Below are 25,858 nucleotides of genomic sequence, written 5' to 3'. Positions count from 1 at the left end.
GACAAGACCATGACAATTAGACCTAGCTCAGGAAATGCACACGTCAAAAGTCGAGCGAAACATTTTGTGTGTGTGTGCAGCATCCCCCCTATTAACGCAGAGGCAGAGGTTAGATTAGCAACAGTGTTTTGACAGTCAGAGAGAGAGAGAGAGAGAGAGAGAGCAGCAAGGAGCAGGAGGAGGAGGAGAGGAAAAGAGCACAGGGGCGAATCTGCATGAGACTTGACACTTAGGTGCTTTCAATAGTGTCAGAGTAGTCTCTGAGGACAACATTAATTTGTCTTTACAGTGGGATCTGGTTTTTATACCCAGTGAAGCATTCCCTGTCTCACAGAAAGGTGGGAAAAAATGATGAAGCTTAGCCATCAGGTGACCACCATTGCATTCATTCATTTTTAAACAGCATCCAGAAGTCATCGATCCAAAAACCCTTGCTTTTGAAGTGTCATGAGAATGTGTTTTTTTTTGTTTTGTTTTGTTCAACACAGATAAAAGGAATATTCAGCTTGTATCAGCAGAAGAGCTTGACAACGTGCCATGATTATGGCACAGAGGACTTTTCAGGCAAAAATCAATGTCAAGACATATTTTTGTAGTGCAGTCCCCTATAACCAAACAACACTGGAATTCCTAGTTTACTTTAGGTTTAAAAAAAGTCGTTTTAAATAAACAAATAATTCTGTACAAGAATCATGTTGTGTAGCCGAATGGACAAAAGGAGAATCAAACAAAGGAAGACGTCAGTAAAGAAGAGATAGCCAGAGAAAGAGGAAGACAATAAGACAGAGAGAAAGTCAGATATATATTGAGTGGAAGCACACACAAAAGAGAAGGAATGTACAAATGAGAATGCTACATCTGGAAAGGGGACAGAAACAAAGCATATTCAGAGGGCTTGATACTGGTGATATCAGCAAACAGATGTGAGCGGCCACACTCAGCAGCTGTGAAGACGAGGGGTTGTGAACAGGGTTAACGTCTGAAATAAAATGTCTCCAGTGGGGATTCAGCAAAAGAGGAGTGAAGTTCACAGTAAAAATGACATTAGCATGTGCAGGTGCATGGCATGGTATATATTAATTTAACATTATAATGCAGTTATTAGTGCTTTGACATAGCCTATCTTTCATTAAAAGATCATACAAAGAACAGTTATATATAACATATGCAAGCAAAAACCTTGGCATGCCTAATGTCATAATGCTTATCATGTCTATTACTTTAGTAGCATTTAGCATAACATTGGCCTGAAATCTGAAGACTGTTAAGGCTACTTACTGTAAGGGACACACTCGTACTGAACCTCAAGGTACTTATAGGTCCCTGGACAGGGATCAGGAAAGACATCTGACCCGGTGACAACAATACATTGTGTCCGATTGTTACACCTGCAAAAGACAGACTGAGGTTAGAGGCCACATCCCTGTACTTCAGTAGAAAATCATGGACAGCTTACGGTCAGTCAATGATGAAGGCACCACAAGGAACTAAAAATGGCAGCGATTTAACCAAATATGATCAATTTTTGCATTGACCTGGCTTACTTTATGTATACTATGCAAGTTCTGGCTCAGACTCAGACATCCATTTTGCCAATATGTCAGACCAATTTTTGCAGAATTTCTTCAGAGCCCAAGTTCATGACACCATATGGCACATGTTTTTAATAGTCAACATTTTGAACTCACTCATAGGTCTTATACATGTATGAGAAGCAAGGGTCGAAAGCTGCACAAGGCTTAGGGTAAAGCTGTTTCATTGAAACACATTTCTTATAAGCAACCAACTTTTAAAAAGTAAGAAAAGAAGAACAATAATAATTCCTGGAAAGCGAGTGGAAGCAACTGGCTGAATCCAATTCAAAGGTACAGAGACACACCTAACTGTTGAGTTTGTTCAGTAGTGTAAATCTTCAAAATGTGTTTTAAGAACGCAATCCATCCCATTTATATTTGAAAGGTAAGAGAGGTTTCTTTGTAAAGCTTTGAGGTGACCTTGACTATGAAGTGCTTCAGCTGTATGGAAATGTGTGTGTGGGCATTTGTTCTGCAGAATGTGTGTGCACTGTATATACGTCTGCGATAGAGAATCTTTTTGTGTAAATAAAGGATGAAATTGGTTCAGCTTCAATCAAAAATCCTCTATGCAGAGAGATTGGTGACACAACAGCAAACAGATATCCGTCACAAACATTTGCCATAAAAATGGGAATTTCAACAACTTGCAGGCTGGTGCTAAATATTTCAGAAGGTCAGAAGCAAAGTCAGTACGCTCTTTAACAGTTAATGAAAAAATGAATGCCTGTGTGTTTGGTGTGTGTTGGTCTCATTAACACAGCATGCGATCGCTCTCGAAATAATTAAAACATGCGTAAATTAATTAATCCACCCAGCTATTGCTGAACCAGTTCATGGGCAATGCTTACAATAAGCAGTCACAGTATGATGATTTTGGATTTGTCCACACCCAAACTGTATTTGATCTTATAAAAAGAAACGTCCCCAGCAATTAACGGTCGATACCAACAACCAAGTGTAATGTCAGCTGCGACTGAGAGGAGGAGAATGAAAACATGGGAGCAAAGGACACCGTGTGTTCATCCATATTTGTTAAGCTCAATTCTGGCCATGGAAATGTTCCTGGTGCATCTTTCACTGAAACATGTACTGTTATAACAATAAAGAAAAGACACTGAAACATGTACTGTTATAACAATAAAGAAAAGACACTGAAACATGTACTGTTATAACAATAAAGAAAAGACACTGAAACATGTACTGTTATAACAATAAAGAAAAGACACTTGGCTGACACTGACAGAAGGTTGCATTTAAATTCAATTTCTTCATTAAGAAATCGACTAATTTAAATGAGTCCACCCAAAAACACTTCTGATCCATTTGGAATCCTGTTGCACTACAATTGCGTTGTCCTTGCGTCATTTCCTATGCTACCCAGACTAGCGTCACAGCCGACACACATTCCTTCACCCTCACTGGTGACTATGAGACAACTGTGGCTGTGAGCAACCCTAGAGTCCCAGACTGGAAATATTAATTAAGAAAAAATTAATTATCTTCTGCCAAGGGCCATTACTGCAAGTTATTCTGAGGCGGAAGAGAGCAAAGGGAAGGTTGCTAAAGCTCTTGAAGACATTCTGTTCGAAATCCAAAAAAAAAAAACATGTCCAGTTTTTCTCCTCTTTCCATCTCTTTCTCCCAACACATGATAAGACTACTCCTGTTTGACAAGGCCACCATGTATTAACAATAAACATGAAGATAAAACACCAAGTTATTAGCATACCCACACAAATGCTGTGTGGTTGCATACACTTTGGGGGCAGTGAGACTCGCTGAGCAGCTACTGCTCAATGTTGAAAGTTTTCACCTTGACCTGTCATGCCAGTGATATCACCCCCCTCCCAGACACCCACACACATACTGGACACGGCACATGAATTGAAGAGGAGTGTGTGGGAGCATTATAAATGAACATGGCCCACCAGTAAAAAAAAAAAAAAGGAGCCTCCTCTCTGGGCATACACTTGGTATGCACCTTGAGGAGAAGCTGTCAGCTCCACTGCTCTTTTCCCCCAGGGAGTTTTGTTTTTGTTGAACTCAGCATGACCCTGTCTGGCCTCATTTGAGACATAACTGTGATTTTGTTTAAACACAATTGTTAGGGCCGGCCTCCTTGTTCTCCAAGCGCTGCCCCCTAACAACAGGGTCGGCCAGTTGGGACGCGCGCAACTCTTCAAAGGGCAAACCAACTGTTAAAAAGAAACGTTAAATGTGCTTGCTTTAAAAAAGAAAACGTTTCATAGTTAAATAAACATGCGCAAGGACAGTGGAATTATTTCCATGACATATTAGTGCAGTGGTGTGGTTTTGATGTGGCTGATTTTAATTAAAGTGCCCCAAGATTGCTTCATTTTTTAAGAATTCAGGTCTTTACGAACCCACAATGGACACAAATGGTGTGCTGTCAATCACAAACTGATATCGCCCAGAGGACAGACTTTGATGTGAAGAGTTTAATGTTAATCTATTCCACTGATAAGACAACTACTGAAATTTATCATTTCATTTGTTTCTTTTCTGAAGCCACTATTGAATATTCATGGCACACAATAATGAGTGCACTAGTAACTTTCTCAGAACGGAAGACTTTTGGGAAAGGCAGAACATTTTTCAAAGTGATACCTTGACTAGGCCGACCTTGAGACATATTAACCTTGTTAGCTCGACATCTACAGTTCTGAATTACCATTCCACACAGACCAAACTACACAGAGAGCAGCTAACTAATAAAATATTTAGAGATGCAGTCCCCGCAACTCTTATGCCTTCCATGCTTTGTCAAATTCAACAAATTGCTCAGCAAAGTCCTTTCCATTCAGTGTTTGCACCAAAGAATATCTCAACATCAAAATATCTCCAATGTTTGTACTGTACACAGTTCCAGCTCTAGGAATGGGTAGCAAATATACCGTCTCGGACCGAGCCAATAATTATCCCAGCCAATCAACAAGTGCTTCTGATTAACAAAAGGGAGAGGTGTAACTTCATATGTCATTAATCTCAAACGACCTTTCACAAAACCAAATCCAAAGCACATACAGTATTTCAACTGAGGCCATTGGATTGAGTACACCTTGTTGTAATAGGTGATGAGGCCTTGGTTGCATGTCTGAACTGAGCCTTAGTGGGTGCATGTGCTAACGAAGCACAGCTGTGGACGCAGTTCAACTGCTAATATCAATAGACAGGAGCATGTTGCACAAATGATGACAACACACATATTAGGGCTTATTGCAGGGCAAGGGCCAAAATATGACGAAATATTATCCCCTAGATCTAGTATTCACAGATGGTGGACGAAGAGCCCCTTGAAACACAGAGACAGTACCCAGTGAGGCTTCCATAAGCCTCTGGAAAATGAACAGGGGCCTGTGTACCTCCCAGAAAGCCCACGCCCAGTGGAGCACAGCCAGGCGGCTGCTACGGCTGGTTAGCAGTGCATTTTAGCCGACGAATGGAGTTGGTTGCGCCTTATGCAATTTTAATACGGTGTGCTTTAAATATACACTAGCCAGGTGGCTAGGTCTTCAGTGTATGTGTGTGTGTGTGTGTGTGTGTGTGTGCATGTGCATGCGTGTGTTTTTGTGTGTGTGTGCATGAGTACAGTGTGGTAGCAACACAGGAGTGTCCAGGGAGAGCCGCGCAAGCACAAGTGTCACTAATATAAATGGTATGAGTGCAGAACATTACTCAGACCGGGGGACCTGGCCACAAAGTCTGCACAGGGAATTAAAGCGAGGCACTCACAAGAGCTCTGAGAGCTGCTGTGAGATAGAGACAGCGCATCCTCCCCCACACCAGTTAAATGGTGTAGACACTGCGAGGATGACGGATTACATGTATATATGTCAAGGAGTGCAGACATGTGGCAAGAGACAGCGAATATAACCTATTAGCAGGATTAATTGGCCGAGCTTGTATTTCAAACCTCCGATAATCCCATCTGTGTAAAGTCGGTATGAGTGCTGTACTAAATTAATTTGGAATGTGCTGCTATGCGCCGGCATCACGCACTGATAATCAGGCTTCCTTTTTGGCTGATGGCTACCCTTCTGTGTTCGGCAAAGCCATAACTATAAAGGCAGGATGAAAATGCTTTATCTGGATCCATCTCTTCTGCAGGAAATGAAGTCCACATTTCTGGTCTGAGCAGAGCTGAGTCTTTACCTTTGCGATATGATTTTGTAGGCGTCGGGGAGGTAGCAGTTGACATTTTCCATCTGGAAAGGGTCAGCATCACAGATCTTGTCATCGGTGCGGCCGTAGTTTGCCGTCTCAATCATAATGACGTCGCTCCCTGGGCAGCGGAGATCGATGGGGTAACCCTCGCACGAGAGCTCCCTTCTGACCAGGCCAAAGGGCAAGGCAGCACGGCTGAATGCTGTGAGGGAGACACACAAGTGACCCAGAGTCAATACAGTAGACACAGATACATCTCTATCTTCTTCACTAATTAGGCACAAATTAATATCTGGTGGTTCTTATGATGCACATTTTGTGATTCAGTATGAAGAATAAACACGTGAAGTAGAAGACAATAGATGGCTGGGGCCTTAAATATACATGAGAAATGTATAAAAATGAAATGAGGCAATACAGCCAAAATACCAGCATGTCATCCTTTGTGAGTTATCTATTTTGGTGCACACCTGTTTTGATTTAGATAAAGATGCAAAACCACTAGGTGGGTGGAATTACTGGTTAATTAAACTGATTGAATGAAAACTGCATTAAACATTGGAAAGGGTTCAAAATAAAAAATTTTGTTCTGCTCATAACACAATCACTCAGATCCTTTGAAATACCTCTCACACTAACTCAGAAACTAATTTCAATCCAAGATAAGCATTAAATGCAGTTTAAAAACTGGTAGTAAAATATATTTTCATTGCGGCGCACAATCCTTGTGCAGATGCTTGTTTGGAGGTTTTTTAAGGAGAAGTTATCCTCCTCCATACTGTGCCTGTAACTATGGCGCTGAATTGAAAGATTCCTAGAAATAACTCAAACTCTTATTGAACACACACTAATCTCAGCCACCTTCATGAAATTCCAGGGAGACATTGAAACTTCAAAGTAAATTCAAACTCTCTTTTTGATACCCTCTGGTTTACTGAAAGTTCTTTTCAACAAATGAAGGTAGAGAGAGAAAAAAAACTCATCTCAGAAGCATGAAGTGTAATTTAATCCATTATACAGTACTGCTGGTCGAAGGAAGGATGTCCACACTGGAGGAAAAAATCTATATGCCATGCTCTACAGTACAGGCATGAGCACAGCCAAGTAGCAGCGTTTACAGGGAAATCAACTATTTAACACACTTCTGTTGTCCTTCAAGAAATCATTTTGCAAAAGCTGCATTTTCCTCCACTTTAACAGTGCACAGTACTGCCACATTGATAGACATGAAGGAGAAAGAAGGTGAGAAAAGTACTCCAGGAAAAATAAGAAACAGAAAGAGAGAAAGGCTAAACAAAACAACATGGATCTATATAGAGACTTAAAAAAGAGGCATGCTGCAGTCTCAAACTTAACATTACGTATAGGTGATGTGCTATGAAAGGATTCTTGCTGTCAAAATTGAGACATGCATTGTGTATGCTTCAGATGAAAAAAATTAAACAAAATCATAGGTCGTACCACTGTGAGTGAACTGCCAATAACCACAGTTGTTAGCAGCAACAGTGCGTCCCATGAGGGCAGCTGCCATTTGTGTTTTCTGCTCCATGCTCTCCAATTAGCCCCCTTTCAGCCTGTTGCCTTGGGGAACAAGAAAGAGCTCCACCCCCCCGCCCTGTACCCCCCTTTCATTCCAGACCACTGTCTTGTATTAACACTAACCAACTCATTTAGCACCCTGCTGCTAATTACCAGGCAACACCTGACGGAGAGACCCATTCCTGCACACATTGTTGGCACAGAGTGGGATATATGCAACCGCCGGAAGCTTCCAGTGTGAGATGAGTGCACTACGGTGCCTTTCTCTGCGTTCCTTTTGTGTCAGATTCACTCCCACCTTTCAGCCTTGCACTCAACTCACACCGTTCAACCGAAGATACAAAAAATGCATTTTCTTTAGTCCTTGCTTGTTACATTTGTTTACTTATAGGTGAGTGAGAGGCAGAACTGAAATATATATTCAGGCATACAGATAATGGAGAAAGGAGGAGAAAAATCTAACTGACAGCGCTATAAATAAATGAAAAAATGTTTTTGACAACTAGAGGTCATTTGACAGGATAGTGGTCTTTAGACAGTTAAAAAGCATGAAATAAATGGATTCCTTTCAGTTGAGGTGTTTGCCACTCTGTTACATGAATTAATGCGTATCAGAGTGTGACAAACTGCAGTCAGCTGGACAGAAATATCATTAGGCTGTACATTCGGTTGTGAAACCGATGAGGCTTAGAGCACACTGGTGAAAGGCAAAGGCAGCCCAACATAGGAAGCAGAGGCAGCATGAAACATGGACATACTGAATTCACTAACCAAGAGTAAAAAACAGTCCACTGTGACATTATTTCACAATAGTAATGGAAAAGATCCATGAACTATATTTCGAAAAATGTTTGAGATAAAGAAAATACTGGCTGTTGAGAGGCTAGTCTAAAAAAAACTGGTCCTGTGCTGACTGCAGCCATCCATAACTTCAATAAAGATCTGGCCGAAATGGTCCAGGAGCAAAAACAGGCCACTCCCTGGATTCACTGCAAAGACTGATGAATGGCTCAATGGTCATTGCTCATAGTGTGATGTGACAGGTTTATCACACCGAGAACAAAGTGCAGGGGAGAGCAGGCGCGCTTCAAGAGTTTTCAAAACTATGCGAGACAAACCAGGCGGAGATGCTGCCTCGGTCTACGACCACCCCTCTCACACGTGGCCCCTGCCGCCAACAGCTCACAACCGATCCACATACATCACAGATCTGTGGTCTGATCTCCAACAGCTGTCAAGAGAGGCCTTACGATTGATGAAGCCTGGGGCTCGCCTATCATCCAACCCCCAAGTCTTGGACAGATCTCTGTGGGCTCAGGGGGGTATGAGGCAGTAAATCAATAATGGGGAGGGGAGTATCAAGACTGACCTGGGAGCGAACAACAAATTACTTTGCCATTCAGTATCAGGCAATCGGTATCTGAGGAAAGACCCACAAAGCCAGCTCTGTCACTGGTGGTATTCAACATAGTAAATGACTCTCTTACACTTGAAAAAAAATATTAGCTACAGAAGAAGCACCTGGAATGAGCTAATCTAAAACACTTGAGGAACGCGCCACTGAACATGAAGAAGGCAGCATGAAGAAGGCAGCAATCTGTGACCAACACAAATATGAGAAGGTTGATGTACTGTAGGATACAATGCTTCAACTTATTTTCAGCTTGAGAACAATAGAAGCAATCAGGTTGCATCCTTGTGTCCTTCAGCTAGGACTCCACTTTACTTCTGTTGTGACTGTGTGGGGTTCCACCACCACTCATGACTTTCAACACTGAGGGCTCTAATTTAATTGACTTTAAAGTAGTGCTGTGTATATAGATCATTAAATGGAAGAATACTGTAGCCAGTTTTAAATCTTGGGATCTAACTTGTATGACACCAAATGTGCAATGCAATGCGTTAATACACACACACACACAAACTCTTGCTAAATTAATGAACCGGGCAAAACATTTCGCTGATGCAATACCAATCAAACCTACTCCACACACAAGTACCAGTGGGCCAACGCACACACGAGGACGTTATTAGTATATGAATTTGGTTTATGAGACATCGTTTCCATGAAACTTCTAGACAACAAACTCACATTTAAAGTTAACCTATGTCATGTTTCTTTGGATGTTTAAATAAAACGCTAGAAACTACTCAACTGATTTCTGCTTCATTGCGCTCTGCGACATGTTGATAAATTAGCAAATATTGGTATAACCGTCTGCACACACTGCATGGTTTCCACAGCATGGTAACCGTACATAGTGCATAGTGTACATCATGAATCTACATAGTGCTCCCTGCAGATTCAAATGAGTGCCCTAAGAGTAGGACCAACAAAAGCACAGTCCTGCACCCAGTGTGGAAGCTTCTCACTCCACCCGTCTCTCTCTGTGTCTTTATCTCACTTCTTTTAAATTAAATCATGTTAAGGGGGTGTCCTAGGCAGTAAATAATATATTATATGGAATGCTCAATCCAATCGCCATGGCAACTGGTCCAGCCATGCCGTAATTGGCTGTGATCCTCCTTCTCCTGGACTTGTTGACATGGAGCCTTATCAGGCATTCCGGTCAGTGACTGGGAAAAGTAGCTTTTCTTATGCCTCCTCCTGACCACCTCCCTAAGCCCGCTATTGAGCTCAAGTGAGCAGGCAGTGGCCAATGTTGCCACACAATGTGTTGCATTCTGGGAGCCACCCTTTTCTTTCAGTGCGTGGACCATAATTTACGGGTAAGAAGCCCTTCCATAATACAAATTTTGTTTTCTATCAACACCCTTGAAATTGGATGTGGCACCAAGCCCCAGCTGAATGCATTTGGACAAAAATTGTGGGATGGGAAGAACAAGTGGAGGGGAACAAGTGGAAAGAGAGAAAAAAGGATGCACTACAATGGCACATCAAAGGACTACTGGGCAAACAAAACTGGGTCGAAATGCCATCGCACTCGGACTATATGGCTAGCAAGCTAGCTCGTAAGGTGACCCACCACCACGCAAGTTCCTATTCAGCTCCTCCTGCCAAGGTTTCAGTTGGGGCCGGCTGCCCTGCCAAGGATAGACTTATCCTCAGTGACCCATGGCCTCCCCAAACATCCCTCACAGGAGTGCCTCATCACCACCGGCTGGAGTACCAGCGTGTACCAGTATTTTGGGTCTGGGAGACAGACCTCCATCTCCCTCGCAAGCCAGACGGGAGTGGCGAGAGGCGATCCAGAGGGGAGGGGAAGTGGCGGTGGCGGTGGCGACTGTGGGCAACAGAGGCGTTGGGCGACGCTTGTCATCCTCCATTAACGGCCCTTTGATTGGCCTTTGTGGTTGTGGAAACGGCAAACAGCTGCATGCAAATTCACCGTGGTCCCCCCTGGGCCAGACCTTATTGTTCTGGGCTTGGGATTGACAAGGACGCTTTCTCAGGGGGAGGGGTGGGGTGGAGGAGTGAGGGGGTGGGGGGAGAGAAGGAGGGTGTAGCCTTTAGCGGTGTAAGAATGGCCCCATGGTGGACACAGCGGGAGACTCCTGGAGAGTGCTTGTCTTTTTTTGTCATTTCATTCGCAATATTACAAGCCACGACATCTTGGGAAGAAAGAGGAATCTCCAAGTCAAGCGTTGCCCCCATTGTGCTTATGCTTCTATAATCCTATATCCGGACATGGAAAAGAGCATACTGTACGGTTCCAAAAGATGAAGTCAAGATTTTCAAGGGGATTTAGAAAATAGGGGGGAAATCAAAAGCATATTTGAATACTTCTCATGTCAGAACAAAGCACAACAAGGCTTTCTTTTTTCCTTCCTTTATCTAGACTCTCTATACACTTCTCCTTATCTTTTCCTACCCACATAAATGCATTCTCATTCTTCTTAACTGCTTTAACAATTTATAAAACAATAAGAACAGATTTATCCTCCCACTAACAGAGATCAGATCAGTCTTTCGCAAGACAAAGGAATTCACTCTTTTCAAGTATCAACTAAGACAAAGCAGAAAAGCAAAGGCTCCCTTTAGTCACTACAGTAAGGCACCTGCTGAGTACCAACTGCTGTAGCTCAAACAACACTACTGATTACCATGCTCAATAATTCCACCACGTGTTCGACTGTCAGTAGCGTGCTAGTATAGATATTACGGGCCGCACTGGTCCTTTTCACTGCTTTGGAGGTAGCATTCATAGTCAAAGAAATAGCCTAGCGCTGTACCAGCCATCAATGCATGATAGCAAGAGCAAACGTAATAGATTGTGAATTCCTAAGCATAGAATGCCTGTGAAACATACAAGGCCATGCTTCTCTACCTCATGTAACATTCATGCCAGTTCACCCTGCCTCCTGGTAAATAGCTAGCACAACTCCAGGAAGGCAAGACATGGTCAAACCTGAAGGCGAAAACAGACCTTCCCGAGTAGGTGCTATAGGGAACACTAGATTCCCTTGCTTGCAATCTGCAATAACAGAGAAGTGTATGTCCATCTGTGGCAAGGACTCATTTTGCCCGAGCCCATGTGCTTTCAGATGCACTTAAGCGGTGATACAGAGGCTCGGCATTAGGTTCTTGAGGTGCTATTTGTATTCATGACAAAGCCGTTCTCTACGGCTCATCTGAGGAGTGCTTTTCTTCTGTACCAGCAACAGTGTAAGAGCCAGAGGAGCAAATCATGCACAGCATGCAGATTCTTTTTTTCTGTTCATTCTTTTTCTTTCTTTCTTTCTTTCTTTCTTTCTATATCACATTCATTCTGTTGCTTTATTAGGGCCCGAGCACCGAAGGGCGCAAGGCCCTATTGTTTTTGTAAGGATTATTATTATTATTATTATTATTATTATTAGGGCCCGAGCACCCGAAGGGCGCAAGGCCCTATTGTTTTTGTAAGGATTATTATTATTATTATTATTGTTATTCCACTTTTTTGCTTTCCTGTTTTTGAGGTGGTTAACATGGTCGAAACCTATTGAAATTTGGCACACACGTCAGGTATCATGCATCGCAGTTAGGTACAAGAGCTTGACCCCGGGCGTGGCCCAGGCACTCGCTAGCGCCCCCTTAGGTGACTGATCCCGTGGTTGGCAAATATTTTGAGGTGGTTAACATAGTCGAAAACGCATGAAATTTAGCACACACATCAAGTGGTACAGTGAATAGACAGGGATAAAAGCTTGGCACCGGGCGTTGCCCAGGAACTCCATAGCGCCCCCTTACGTCACAGTGACTTGTGGTTGGCATATAGTTTTAGATACACACACCAAATTTGATGGGTGTGTGTAACTCCCAAAAACAATCAACTTTTGTATTAACATGCCATTAGCCACGCCCACAGGAAGTGAGGTAATTGAGATTTTGTGCGTTGTTGGCATGATCAATTTTAACATACTCCTCCTAGACGGTTGATCCGATTCATGTCAAAGTTGGTATACATGACGCCGAGATGTTCCTGATTATAAATTGTGAAGCCTTTTTTTGATATGTTGTAATTTGACGAAATGGCGAAATTATTAATTTTAATACCCTTCCACATGAACAATAAATGTGTCATAATTCACCATGCATGGCTTGAAATGTTTTAAATTTCACAGGTCATTAAAGACCATGTTAATGATAATATTCACATGCCCATAATGCATGTTTGGCATAGCGCCACCACCTGGCAACAGAAAGAATGACAATTATACTGATTTCACATGATCAATTTGAACATACTCCTCCTAGACGGTTTGTCAGATTCATTTGAAATTTGGCAAACATTATGCCAAGATGTCGCTGATGTTAAATTGTGAAGGGATTTTTGAATGTTGTAATATATTTGATATGATTTTAATATCTCACCACATAAACAGGAAATGTGTCATAAATCACAGTGCATTGAATGAATGGTCTGAAACTTCTCATGTTAATAGATATTATAATTATGATGAGATCCAGACACCCAATGGGCCTGCCTGGCATAGCGCCACCACCTGGTCAAGCAGGAAATGTGCCAGAAAATGGACAATGCCTTAAGTGATTGATCTGAAAGTTTACAAAAAATTTGGATATCATTATTGTGATGATATTCACATGTGTAATTTCCATGCCTAACATAGCGCCACCATCTGGCCAACCAAAAAGTGTATCAGAAATGTTCTTTGCTTAAAATGAATGGTCTGAAATTTCTCAGGTTAATATATACTATGATTATGATGACACCCAATGGGCCTGCCTTGCATTGCGCCCCCACCTGGCCAAGCAAGTACATGTGGCAGAAAATAAAATACAAAAACAAGTAGCACACACATCAAATATGTACATTTCACAAATGCACCACGTCGGTGCTTTGTTGGATTCCGACATGTCACGGGTTGCGGCCCGCAGGTGCTCGGGCCCGCCATTGCCGCTTGCGGCTATATTTTCTTTCTGTTTTTCCTCTCCATCTTTATTGTTAATGTGCAAGTGTTATTACTGAAACTGCATTCAAAGAACGCTATGGTGGCTCTCCCTGCGTGGAAGCTGTAGGATGTCTGGCCGTGTTTAGACACATGGAATCTAACTCTGATCCCCGGCCAAACTCTAAAACAAAGACGTAGTCGGACATGCCGACACAAACAGAAACTCGTGTTAAAAGTCCTGGGAGCGGTCTAATGCTTTTCTCTGTCTTGCCTGTGACACATTCCTGGCTGACAGCTATGATGAAATACACTTCTCCCCAGAGGGCAAGATGTATAACAGGATTATATCTGAAAGCATCATCTCTGCACAGGTGCAACATACACGGCTGTAGTGTAATAACAGCTGAGTCCCCACCTCCTAAGAGGACCGTGAGCTACATGAAATCAGCAGCATGGGACACAAGGGCCTCCGAAAATCAATATGGAAGCCCTTGTGGCAATCTGACGTGCCTGTTTAATCTGGTGCTTAATTCTCCATTAATGGAGCCCGTGACCCTTGACCTTATTCTCCCCTGCCAGCGGAAGCCATTTTAGGGAGGGAGGTATGATTCATAATGAGGCATATGCTCATAATCCTCAAAGGATTACTAAAGTAATCCATACTAAGACTTCTGAAAAATCCCTTTAGAATTCAATCATTAACATGCACTCATATCTATGAAAAAGAAAAAAAGAAGAGCGGTTAAGATCAGATGCTGAGGTACATTAGGCATGTCCCCTGCACCCATAAGACATGTCCCCTGCACCCATAAGACATGTCCCCTGCACCCATAAGACATGTCCCCTGCACCCATAAGACATGTCCCCTGCACCCATAAGACATGTCCCCTGCACCCATAAGACATGTCCCCTGCACCCATAAGACATGTCCCCTGCACCCATAAGACATGTCCCCTGCACCCATAAGACATGTCCCCTGCACCCATAAGACATGTCCCCTGCACCCATAAGACATGTCCCCTGCACCCATAAGACATGTCCCCTGCACCCATAAGACATGTCCCCTGCACCCATTAGACATGTCCCCTGCACCCATAAGACATGTCCCCTGCACCCATAAGACATGTCCCCTGCACCCATAAGACATGTCCCCTGCACCCATAAGGCATGTCCCCTGCACCCATAAGGCATGTCCCCTGCACCCATATTTACATTGCCAGGAGTCAAAAATGGATGTCATGATGTGCAATGTGCTATAAGCAAAAACATTTTAGTTTGAGAAAGTTGGAGTAAAATGATATACACAGAGAGAGAGACAGAGAGAGAGAGGGAGGGAGGGAGGCAAACAAACAAGGAGAGTGTCAAAACAGCCATTAGTTCACTGTTGTGAAAGGACCACTGACTTGACTGTCCTAAATTCTAAAGATATTAGTTTCTTTACTCATGGCTGCACCCTGTCATTGAAAGACGGAAAAATGGTCTTGCCTTGCTGGCAAGTTTTATGACTGCATTTATATTCAATAAAGTAACCTTTCGCAGTTGACAATACAGTTCTGAATTTAAATAGATTTTTTGGAGACTCTTGGTGTAATAGGTGTAACATAGTGTAACCTAAACATTTAATTTCACAAAAAAGAGATTGACATAAAAGAGTAGTACAATTTTATAATAAAAAAGTGTGTCCATCCTTTGTTACAATGACCAACAAACACTTGTAAAATGTTCATATCACTTTGATCATATTGTTTTTCAAAAATATTTCAAAAATATAGTATTTGATCAAAACAAAAGGTTGATATTTCCTTCAAAATGCAAATGAACCATTATGACCACAACTGTGCAGTTAATATTTCTTCTTCTATTATTTTTTTCATAAATTTTTGGTTGACAATACTACCGGTATATGCTTAGACTTCACCAATCTATGTGAAACTTGATTGTAGCATGTTTGGAGCTGAAGTCACGTAGGCTCCAAACACATTTTGAGCAATAGCTCAAAAATTTGTTTCTCATATTCCCGTTGCTTTGTAATCCATCACTCTGTAACCAGCCATTGGTCTGTTATAGGCCTATGTGCTTGTAGCATTTACTCTAGCACATTTACAATGACATGTATTCTCTCCTCCAACTAGCATACATTTTATGTACAGTATACATGTATATTTTCCAAAAACAACATTTTGTTCATATTGTCGCTTGAGTATACATGTAAATTTCACAAAATGCTCTAACTTAGAACAAAGCATAACAATGTAACTATTACGAACTACTACTCACTAGACTGGTCTCAAAATCAGAACATGATTAGCAGGTACCACTTCAGTGTACAGCTGCCATATCCACAAATTATAGTATTTTCAATTTTCACTCAGAATAAGATATTCACAAACGTTTTCATCTATTTCTGGTAGAAACGTAATCATCGAAGACAAAACGCTTTTCTTGGAATGGAAAATATCTTGTTATAGCACTTATTCTTCATGCAGTGTGCATATTACACAGTGTGCATATTACACAAGGCATATTACACAGTGTTCATATTACGCAGGGCATATTAAGGATGGTATTCCCTCATCTTGGTTGACAGCTGTGTATTGTCCTTATTCATAATTCCCTTTTATTAGTTTGCCAATTAATCAATTAACCAATTTGCTGGGGCTTTTTGTTGTCATTGTTGTTGTCTTTTTTTAAGGATTCGCATTTCCCCTTTCATCATGACTAATTCCTTGAAAAATGATTTATGCCCAGTAGAGGACCCACACATTCAGTAGCGATGAGCAGCAGAGTCCTGTTGCAGCCAGCTGGCATTCCCAATAGTGTGAGAATGTTAATGGGAGAAGCGGCCTACAGCCGCACCCTCACTGGCCACTCGACCGTACTACCCCAACTGTTACGAACTGCTCAAAATTCTGTGCATAATTTTTCATAGTGCGCACATTCACACACACACACACACACACACACACACACACACACACACACACACACACACACACACACACAATATATACTGTATATATACACAGAGACAAACACACACACACACACACACAAACATATTAGCACCCACCCACAATACACACACACGCACACCAGCATGACTTTCTGGATGGAAGAAAGACCCGAATTAGCTCGTCTACCTGAGTAAGGTCTCCTGTGGCTCTCCTGAAGACCAGACAACCCTCTTTCTTCACCTCGCTGAGAATCTATTTTTTCAGCCAGTAATCAATAAGCCTCAACAGAAATAAATACACTGAAAATAAAGAAGGAAATGGAAACTTAAAGAACGCTTCTCCCTCCCCGGGTTTTCATGCTTTTTGTATCTTCAATTGAGATCTTCTCTTCGTGTTTATGGGGTTCAATGGGACACACAATTATGACCACATCCTTTGAATGCATGGGTGAACCCCTCAATACCTTCTGCAAGGCTAGTCTCCGTAATATATAGCAGACATATCTTATAAAAGCAAAACTCTTAGGCTGGAATTATGACATAGGACATAGGCTTAGGACTTGATTGGGACACCATCTGGCCCAACGTCTTCATAACATTTAAAAATCCTGCACATCAGCTTATACATTACAAATGTATACAGAAGTGGTATATATCGGCATATCACCATATGTACAGTATGTATAACCGTATATAAGCATATATATGTATGTGTGTGTGTGTGTGTGTGTGTGTGTGTGTGTGTGTGTATGTGTATGTATATACATATATGTTTTATTCATATTTAGTTTTATTATTATTATTACTACTATTATTATTATTACTTGTATTGTATTTTCATTATTATTTTCAGTATAAAGATACCTAGATAACTCGAAAGGCTCTGGCTATGTGTACATAGTTTCTGTCATGAGATTTTGTCATATGATTTTGTCACGTCATGACTTTTCTTAATAAAAAGTTGATCACACAGAAAAAAAGGACATACAAATGGCAGATGCATGAAAGAGAAGGAGGAAGGGAAAAAAGTATTTTGAAGTCTTGCTTCTGCCCTTCTGATTATTGTACAATATGATAGTATGATAAAATGATGAATATGTGTGTAGAGTTTCTTTTAGGCACGTCTGGCCTGTTAACATCGGCCCATGGACAACTGATGCAAAATAGCCATTTTGGCTAATTCTGGCGCATTTACATTTTTATGTTCATTAATGTGCACTGTCCATGTCTAAAAAAAACCTAAAAATAAAAATAAATAAATAAATATGGAGGGCCTTTTGGCACCCGGTAAGGTACACAAAAGCATATCCAGTAAAACACATAAATAATGAAAGGCTTAAGCAGACTGGGGCCTTTCAGCTGAAGCGTGCGCGAGTCCTTCACAGCGATTTAAATGTCACTGGTGAGGGTCCGGGATTTAGCAGAGTGCTAAAAGTGTCCCTCAACATTTCACCAAGCAAGTGGAGGAAGACAAGGTCCAGATGCATTCCGCTGCCAGAGACACCTTTATCTCCTTGAGCTGCCCATTTGGATTGACTTAAGCACAGTGACCTTGCCCCCCTTCCTGCCATCACTGACTCCGTATACACAGACACACACACACACACACACACACACATACACACACAGACACACACACACACACACCACCGACTCCACTCACACACACACACACACACACACACACACACACACACACACACACACACACACACACACACCACCGACTCCACTCACACACACACACACACACACACACACACACACACACACACACACACACACACACACACTCACACCACCCAGAAGTCGATAGGGGGGGAACAAGCAAGGTCTCTGATAAGGAAACTCCACATCGGGAGCCCTTGGTGACGGACAGTTTCCTGTCCTCCTCCTCGATAAGTCTTTGTGCCCTGTGCACTCAATAGGGGAATATGCTACATGGAAGGGTCAACAGTGATAGAACAGAGCAAACAAAAACATTCTTTGTGTTTCGAATTTAGATGACATTTTTTCCCCTCACTACGCACACTTATTGAATTTCCCGCACTGCAGAGCCTGGATGCCTTATCTGGCTCTGTTTATACCTGCAAATCACCTCTGGAGCCTTTGTTTGCAGGTGACCCTGCCTCACGTGACATTTAATTCCCCTGCACAAAAGTGTGGTCATGCTTGAAAGGATTACTCCACCATTGCTGCTCACTAAATGCAAATCTGCCTCTAAAAGACATTTAATGACATGCATCCACTCAACTGCATTCTGTTATTTGTTACCTAATTATTTTCTTACATCTTTCCAGAATATTGCTAGTAAAATTGTGATAAAAAAAAACCAACTACAACATTAAAGATAATAATAACAATCATCAAAATAACGATAGTAATCTCAATAATAATAAACAACATCAACATCTATAAGCATCTATTTGAAATGGCAGTGCGTTAAAAATGTGCGTGTGTACCATCGCAAGATGAAACGTTCCAAGCAGACCCTCAGAGAGTGAGATCCTCTTTTACAAACAATACGTCTTACTAAAGCAAACTCCCTGAGACACATTCATGTTTCAGAATTAATGGAAAAAAGGAATGGCTTGTACTGCGCTTGAGACAACATTAGTGTTGGAATGAATTAGAGACAAGTCTGTGCGAATGCTGAATTTGCAGTGCTTAATAAGTGTAAACTAAGAGAAGGATTTTCTGTACTTAATATTGCTCGCTTTCATTTCAGGTTGTCTTTTATTGCATAAATATTGGTTTACAACCGGTGAGATATCCCAACGTGGCAAGTCTATCCTGACAACTTGATTAAAGTTAAAAGCTTCCTTTATAGATTAAATGTATTGCTTTGTCATAACAGCTGTCAACGAAGCGGAGCGCGAAATGGAATACACAGACTGCAGGAGCTTACATTAAGAGAAAGTGTTCATTTATAACCACACTCCCATTCTATACTTTATCCACAGATACAAAGCAGATCTCTCCATTACAAAGAGGGGATGAGGTCCTCCATAGAGCTATGAGGGCCTATAGGGAGGACGTGAATGGTGGAGGGGGAAAAAAGCCCTCGCTCTATAATCCTTGTGTCCATTGCTTACACACAGACGAGGTGAGAATGGATTTGGATTGTGCGCAGCTGACAGCGAGGGCTAGATTTACTGGTGAGCTTAGGTACCGAAATCAAACTGTCAGGCGGCCCTGCGCCCACCCCATTAGGTGGACCGTGCGTTCATCACCGGGACATAAAGTCGAGGAGTTTTACAGTCGCATGTAAATACGCAGTAAAGTGCCGGCACAGCTCGCTCAGGCTGGAGGTAAATCCTACAGGGCCCATGGGAACGCTCCCACAGAGGGGAATTCTGCCCCGGCTGATGCCACTCCGCGCTCTGCTCCGCATCTGGACTGACTCTGCTGGGGGTCACAGGGCCTTTCAAACTCCCTCACAATGAAAAATTGATCTTAGGCTTGCTCCGCTCATCCTCCTTAGGTTTATTTGAAGTTCCGCTCTTCTCCAGGCATATTAATTATCAAGCCGAGTGCAGCTAAAGCCTCCCTCCGAGGAGACAGGGACATGACATGACACTTCCCTAATGTGTGTGGAGGGGAAATGCAAAAAAGAGAATTGTCAATGCTTCCAAGAAATTCTTTATGAAACACAATGAATACTTCAGTGAGACGACACACACAAGTTAATATGTGGCCTCACAAACGCATACGCATATGCATACCCACACGATAAATCATGGACGCAAATATTCTGTGAGGCAAATATTCATTGGGTTAATTCCAGCTGAATGCAAAATCCAGCTGGCGTAAATGATGCTAAATTCATCGCTGTCACCTAATTGTGAAGCATCTCGAAAAACTGCTAGATTCAAAAAGTGATAAGCAGCCTATACCCTAAACCCTCCTTCTATGCATATTTCCTTTCATAGTTATATAATTCACAGTTAAAAGTCGTGCACAAGAAGCCAGCAGTTCATTCACATGACCCTGGCAAACATTCATGTCACTAATAGGTGGGATTCTGAATATAAGAAAAACCTATCAGGAATCAGAATGTACAGTGGTCACCCGCCATTATTAAAACAACCAAAAATACTAAATGAGGGTGTAAAGTAACAGCCTCTTGTGTTAGATGTCCAGTTAACTGGACTCACGTGTGTCACTGAAACCAACTCAAATGTGTTAGATGGCCATGACTGCAGTAGCATCGGTGTTCTTTTCTGTATCTTTTCTTCTGTGTGTGGATATCATTGCCTGACACAACCACTTCCATTCTTTTTCCGTCTAAGGGACGGGGTCTGTCCAAGCGCCTGGACAAACATACAGCATCCTTTAACACAGTTTAATCTACATACAGCATCCTTTAACACAGTTTAATCTACATACAAGTACAAAAAAATCCTGCCGGGCTTGGTGGGAGTCACTTTCTCGTACAAGCACATTCCTTCCAACACGTCCGTCATGGCCAGATTACTGAACAAGAGATAAGGTCGTTCTTGTTTCATGGATGATTTCCGTTTGGGCAGAATAGCACAAGAGAGGGATAAATCATATCTCTGCGCGCTTGTTCTGGGTGCCGCGTTTCATCAGTCATGTGAATCTCCCATGGCAGCACAGTGATAATTCACGATAGCCCTGTCATGGACCCCTATGATTCAGACATGCACAATGCAAAACAAGAAGGACAACAAAAACAAACTGAGCGTAAATGCGGGTGACAGAGTGGACATTTATGACTGAGGACAAATGGAGAGCTCATGCAGAGTGCCAATCCGATGTTTCTCTCTCTCTCTCTCTCTCTCTTTCTCTTGTTCTCTCTCTCTCTCTCTGTCCTCTATCTCTCTCTCATTCTCTCTTTCTCTCCTAAAAACAGGGAGAAAGAGAGGCACAGTACAGTGCGGACCTTCAGGGAGGCTTTCCATCTGTGAGGAAAACAGAGTCAGACTTCTCTTGGAATGGTGCTGACTCTTACAACCTTTGTCTAAATGAATCTGGTCAGTTGTGTGTGTGAGAGAGACTGGCTATTTGTCAACTTAACTCAGGAACAGGTTCAGACGGTCTTGCCCACTGGCATCTGTTCCTCTCCCGGATAAAGGGGTTAGGTATTGCTGACCACAATCCCTGTGGTTTCTGCCTCAGAGACATGGCTCCTTAAGATTAAATAGCACTGTTTGATGAGATTTTCAGTGTCTGAGAAGTGCTGATTAAAATACTTTACCATCAAAAACACATGGTGGAAAAATGCCTGTTTCTCGCAAGGGGCAGATCTGTTCTACACAACCATGGTAGAGATTTAATCTGGAGGGCCTTTCATTTCCACAGTACATTTACACCTCCCCCCCTCAACAGGAGCTCAAATGCACTTGGCAAACAAACTGAACTCATGCAGAAACCACTGCTTTTAGTTTTCTGTCCACACGCCAAGGAGCTCCACAGCCCAAAACACACAGAGTTGTACGATGTTAAAATGATCCCTTGTCTACACTGGGGTGTCACAGACAATTAACTACATGTCCCATTGTTGTGTACTGCCATGTCGGAAGCCTTTGGATGAAGTAGCTGTCTCATAGCTGGTATTTATACACAATAGATATCCAAATGTCTACACAAATAAACCACAGGCGCTAGTACACCCCTCCTTGGCTTTGAAGATAATGACACCTATTACCACGACTTGGCAGGTGGAGGCTTGCATATGCATCCCACACTTTTTGTGATTGCATGTCCTAACCCTTGTTGTAGCTCTTTCTGTCTGTTGGTACAGAGGTGGCCCACCCACCTCCAAAAGACCATATTTCACCATCCCCCAACGCCTCGCCCGTATGTCCTCCAAGTTTACATTCCCACAGCTTTCATGCCATATATAACGGAATTAAGTCAAGGGAGTGCAAACAGGTTAAGTAAATCGTAGTTTTTAAATCTCTGTTTGAGAAGACAAGCATATGGCAAGAGCCACAGCAGCCACGTAATCATCATGTAACCATGTAAGACTAGTTGCATTCACTGGATACCTCTCATCGTACTATACACTGGCGTAGTGTTACATGATGTACTGAAAATTACACTGGCGTAGTGTTACATGATGTACTGAAAATTATAAACATATTTTAGCCTTGGGGACTATTTGGCTGCTGTGCATTCTTCGCAGATCTTTCATCAGATTCTTATACAGGATAGGCTTCTGGGGGGACGGGGCTGTTTACATACTTCCTGGTTCCCTACATTTTCACCGAAATGCAATGATTGCTCTGCATCCAGGGCAAAACAAAAATCTCCCCCACAGGAATTTCATTAAATGTTTCAACGCGTGTACAAAGTGTTTCAGTGTAACTGATCACAAAGCCATATCATCTACCACAGAATAAGAAGCAATTATCAAGGGCATTTTACGAAGCACCAGTGGAAATGTGGTTTGTACTTGAAAAATTCAAGTCCTCAGGGGGGGTTTGGGTGGAAGGTAAATGGCTTGTGGATGGATAAGACATTGTTTTCAGTGAAACCCACACACATTCCGACCATTGATGGATGGGCAAAATGTTCATTCATTGAGTTGAGTGTGTTCACGTCAAATGAAACCAAAAACCTTGACTCTCTGCATGCCAAAGGAATTACTTAAAAAAAAAAAAAAAACATTCTCAGCCCAGACTCAGTCAAAGCCCAGAACTGTGGCCCCTTTCCAGGAGATTTTTTTCAGCTCCTGGGTGTTCTTGAGTCCACCCAAAATTACAATTCTGCAGGCAGAGTGGATATCAGCTTGAAAATCTGCCAACTGCCAAGAACCAATCAATTTTTAACAAAAACATTTCCATCATGTTAAAATCAACCCCAAAACACAGAATTCCACAACACTGCAAAACACCAGCAACAGAAAATGACACATAATAAAGACGAAAGATTTATTCAACTATGATCTGCAGTTTAGCTGTAATCAATGTTTGGCACACAAGTGTGTGATTAAATCTACTTTGTAGACAACAGAAACGAGAAGAGAGCAGAAGTAGTAATGATTGTCATTATGCACACAAAACCAGATCAGTGGTTTAGATGGGGGGGGCATAGAGACGATTTTGTAACTATACTGGTAATTGCAGCCACACATACTAATCAAAAGAAAAGAGTCAAATTTAAAGGGACAAAAACAGCTACAATAATGGCAACCACATCATGTCACACACAAACACACACACATGCACACACACACACACACACACACATAAATTACAGCTTTGATTTTCCTTAAGGAATGTTATAAAAGCTAAGAAATGCTTGTCAACACATAAAACATTTTGGCAAGAGGCCAATTTGAGAATTTGAAGGATACAGGTGCGAGACAATTGAGCAATCTGCATTTCAAATGCATACTTTCTGCCACCATCAGCATTTGTCAGATGAATGATTCTAGAATATTTAATCAGAATAACTCTTTTTTTTCCCTTACGTGTACTTAAGACGCATATTTACAACGTCAAGACATCCCTCCATGAGCTTTCACTGAGGCAACATTTATCATCACTTTGGACACACATACTTTGCCTTTGCTAATTTAATGACAACTTACCTTGTGAAATTTGAATAAGGGCCAGAGCTACGAGTAGCCAGTGAACGAGTGGACGCCTCCACGGAGCTAAGGCCATTTTGTTCCGTCGGTGGGGACACTCTCCAGATGCTAAATGATGACCACCAGTCAGCGATACTCGAACGAAAAAGCTCCAGGCCAAATGAATGTCAACGATCTGTGGTTCTTAGAGATTCCTCACCAATCATCTTCTCATCTGGAATAGAAAGGTGAGAGAGAGAGAGAGAGAGGGGGCATCAGTTTCTGCTTTCAGATACTTTACGGCAAACGGCATCGCCATTTAATTTTTGTTCTGTAATGAACAGTGAAGTTTTTTCTTTTTAATTAAGAGTAAATAATGTGCACATGGCCAGAGAACTCACATGCTCTGCTGCTCACAACAGAGAGTGCTGATAATGAGCGGAAAAGCATATCAACTGAATCAGAGAATGAGACATGTTTTGTCTATGAAACATAAAAGCAAACAAGTCGTGATTGTTTTGGCCAATGTGATGAATTGCAATCTCTCTCTCACAGGACAAAAGGAGAAAAGCTCAAACAAAAATAATCTCATAGGCTCTCTATATTTTTCCTTGGCTCGACTGCAGGATGTTACATGCAGTTACAAAGGGGATATTGTAAATAAGTAATAATCTGTACCTAGGACTGCATAGTTAATGCATATCACTTCCTTATTTAAACATTTGCATTGAAGGATTTACAGATTCTTACCACCTTCTACAGCAGAACGCTGTCTCTTAGGCAACGACTTCTCACTACACAACACTCCACATTTTTCTCTCTCTTTGTGTGTGTGTGTGTGTGTGTGTGTGTGTGTGTGTGTGTGTGTACGTGCGCATGTGTGAGTGCCTTTTGTCTGGTTTCCTTATCTCAGGGGGGACCACAAACAACCCAGACTGCTTTGTCTGCATTTGTCTGCAAAGGTTACCATTTGGGATTGAGGAGAAGACAGGGCTCGTTATAACACGAGTCCCAAAAAAGACTGAAATACTGAGAGATGGATGGCACGTCACATTCACTCTCCCACTCACAGCTATATGGACGCCAAGTGGCATAGATCAACGCACAGACACAAGCACACCTTCATATAAGACAGAAACATTGCCTAGACTTGGGCCTGGACACACACACACACACACACACACGAGAGAGAGAGAGAGACAGAGAGAGAGAGAGAGAGAGAGAAAGAATGAGGGAATCAAATAATTTTTTCTCCAATCCAAAAAGCCGGCCTCATTCTACCCCATCCTTTGCCACCACTCTCCCCTTCTGACTCCTCTGCATAATGTGCAAATCATAGGTAGGCTATGGACTTGGGATCATCTGAATTGCCCACTGAATTTCACACTTTGAAGTGTAACACACAAAAGCCTCCCCTGCTCCTCCTCTGAAGAGCCCCTCGTCAACTATCCTGATTATTTTATAATGAACCTAAATATGAGCGCCGCCGCTCTCTCTCTCTCTTGCTCTCTCACTCTCTTCAGATCGGCCTCAAAGCTCCACTAATGTAAAAAAAAAGATATTTTTGGTGAATCAAAAGGGGAGAAAAAAAACTTTTAGAACAAAAACATTGAGAGCCTTCACATTAGCATACAGAGGTGTAATTTGCTACCTATTATGTATTCAGTCCTTAAGTGGTGGGAAGCAGGAGACTCTTTCTTTTCCTGGGGT

General features: G+C 42.0%; 1 protein-coding gene across 2 annotated transcripts in view; it reads right to left on the bottom strand.

The window, feature by feature from the left end:
* adgrl2b.1 (adhesion G protein-coupled receptor L2b, tandem duplicate 1) overlaps nt 1-25,858 on the bottom strand; it is an 82,117-nt gene that overhangs the window by 43,672 nt on the left and 12,587 nt on the right. For both annotated transcript variants that reach the window (XM_076293588.1, XM_076293587.1), the window contains exons 2-4: nt 24,170-24,383; nt 5,751-5,964; nt 1,279-1,388 (exon numbers count right to left, since the gene is read on the bottom strand). In XM_076293588.1, coding sequence (XP_076149703.1) covers nt 1,279-1,388; nt 5,751-5,964; nt 24,170-24,245 — 400 coding nt within the window. In that variant the 5' untranslated portion in view covers nt 24,246-24,383. The remainder of the gene's footprint in view (nt 1-1,278; nt 1,389-5,750; nt 5,965-24,169; nt 24,384-25,858) is intronic.

The sequence above is a fragment of the Alosa pseudoharengus genome, unplaced genomic scaffold (assembly GCF_046254945.1).
Source record: "Alosa pseudoharengus isolate Yale_2024_CS ecotype anadromous, Long Island Sound unplaced genomic scaffold, YU_APseudo_1.1 YU_APseudo_1.1_scf_2, whole genome shotgun sequence".
NCBI classification, from domain to species: Eukaryota; Metazoa; Chordata; class Actinopteri; order Clupeiformes; family Clupeidae; genus Alosa; species Alosa pseudoharengus.
Note: the sequence above shows the minus strand (reverse complement) of the source record. Positions and strands in the feature narration are given on the sequence as shown.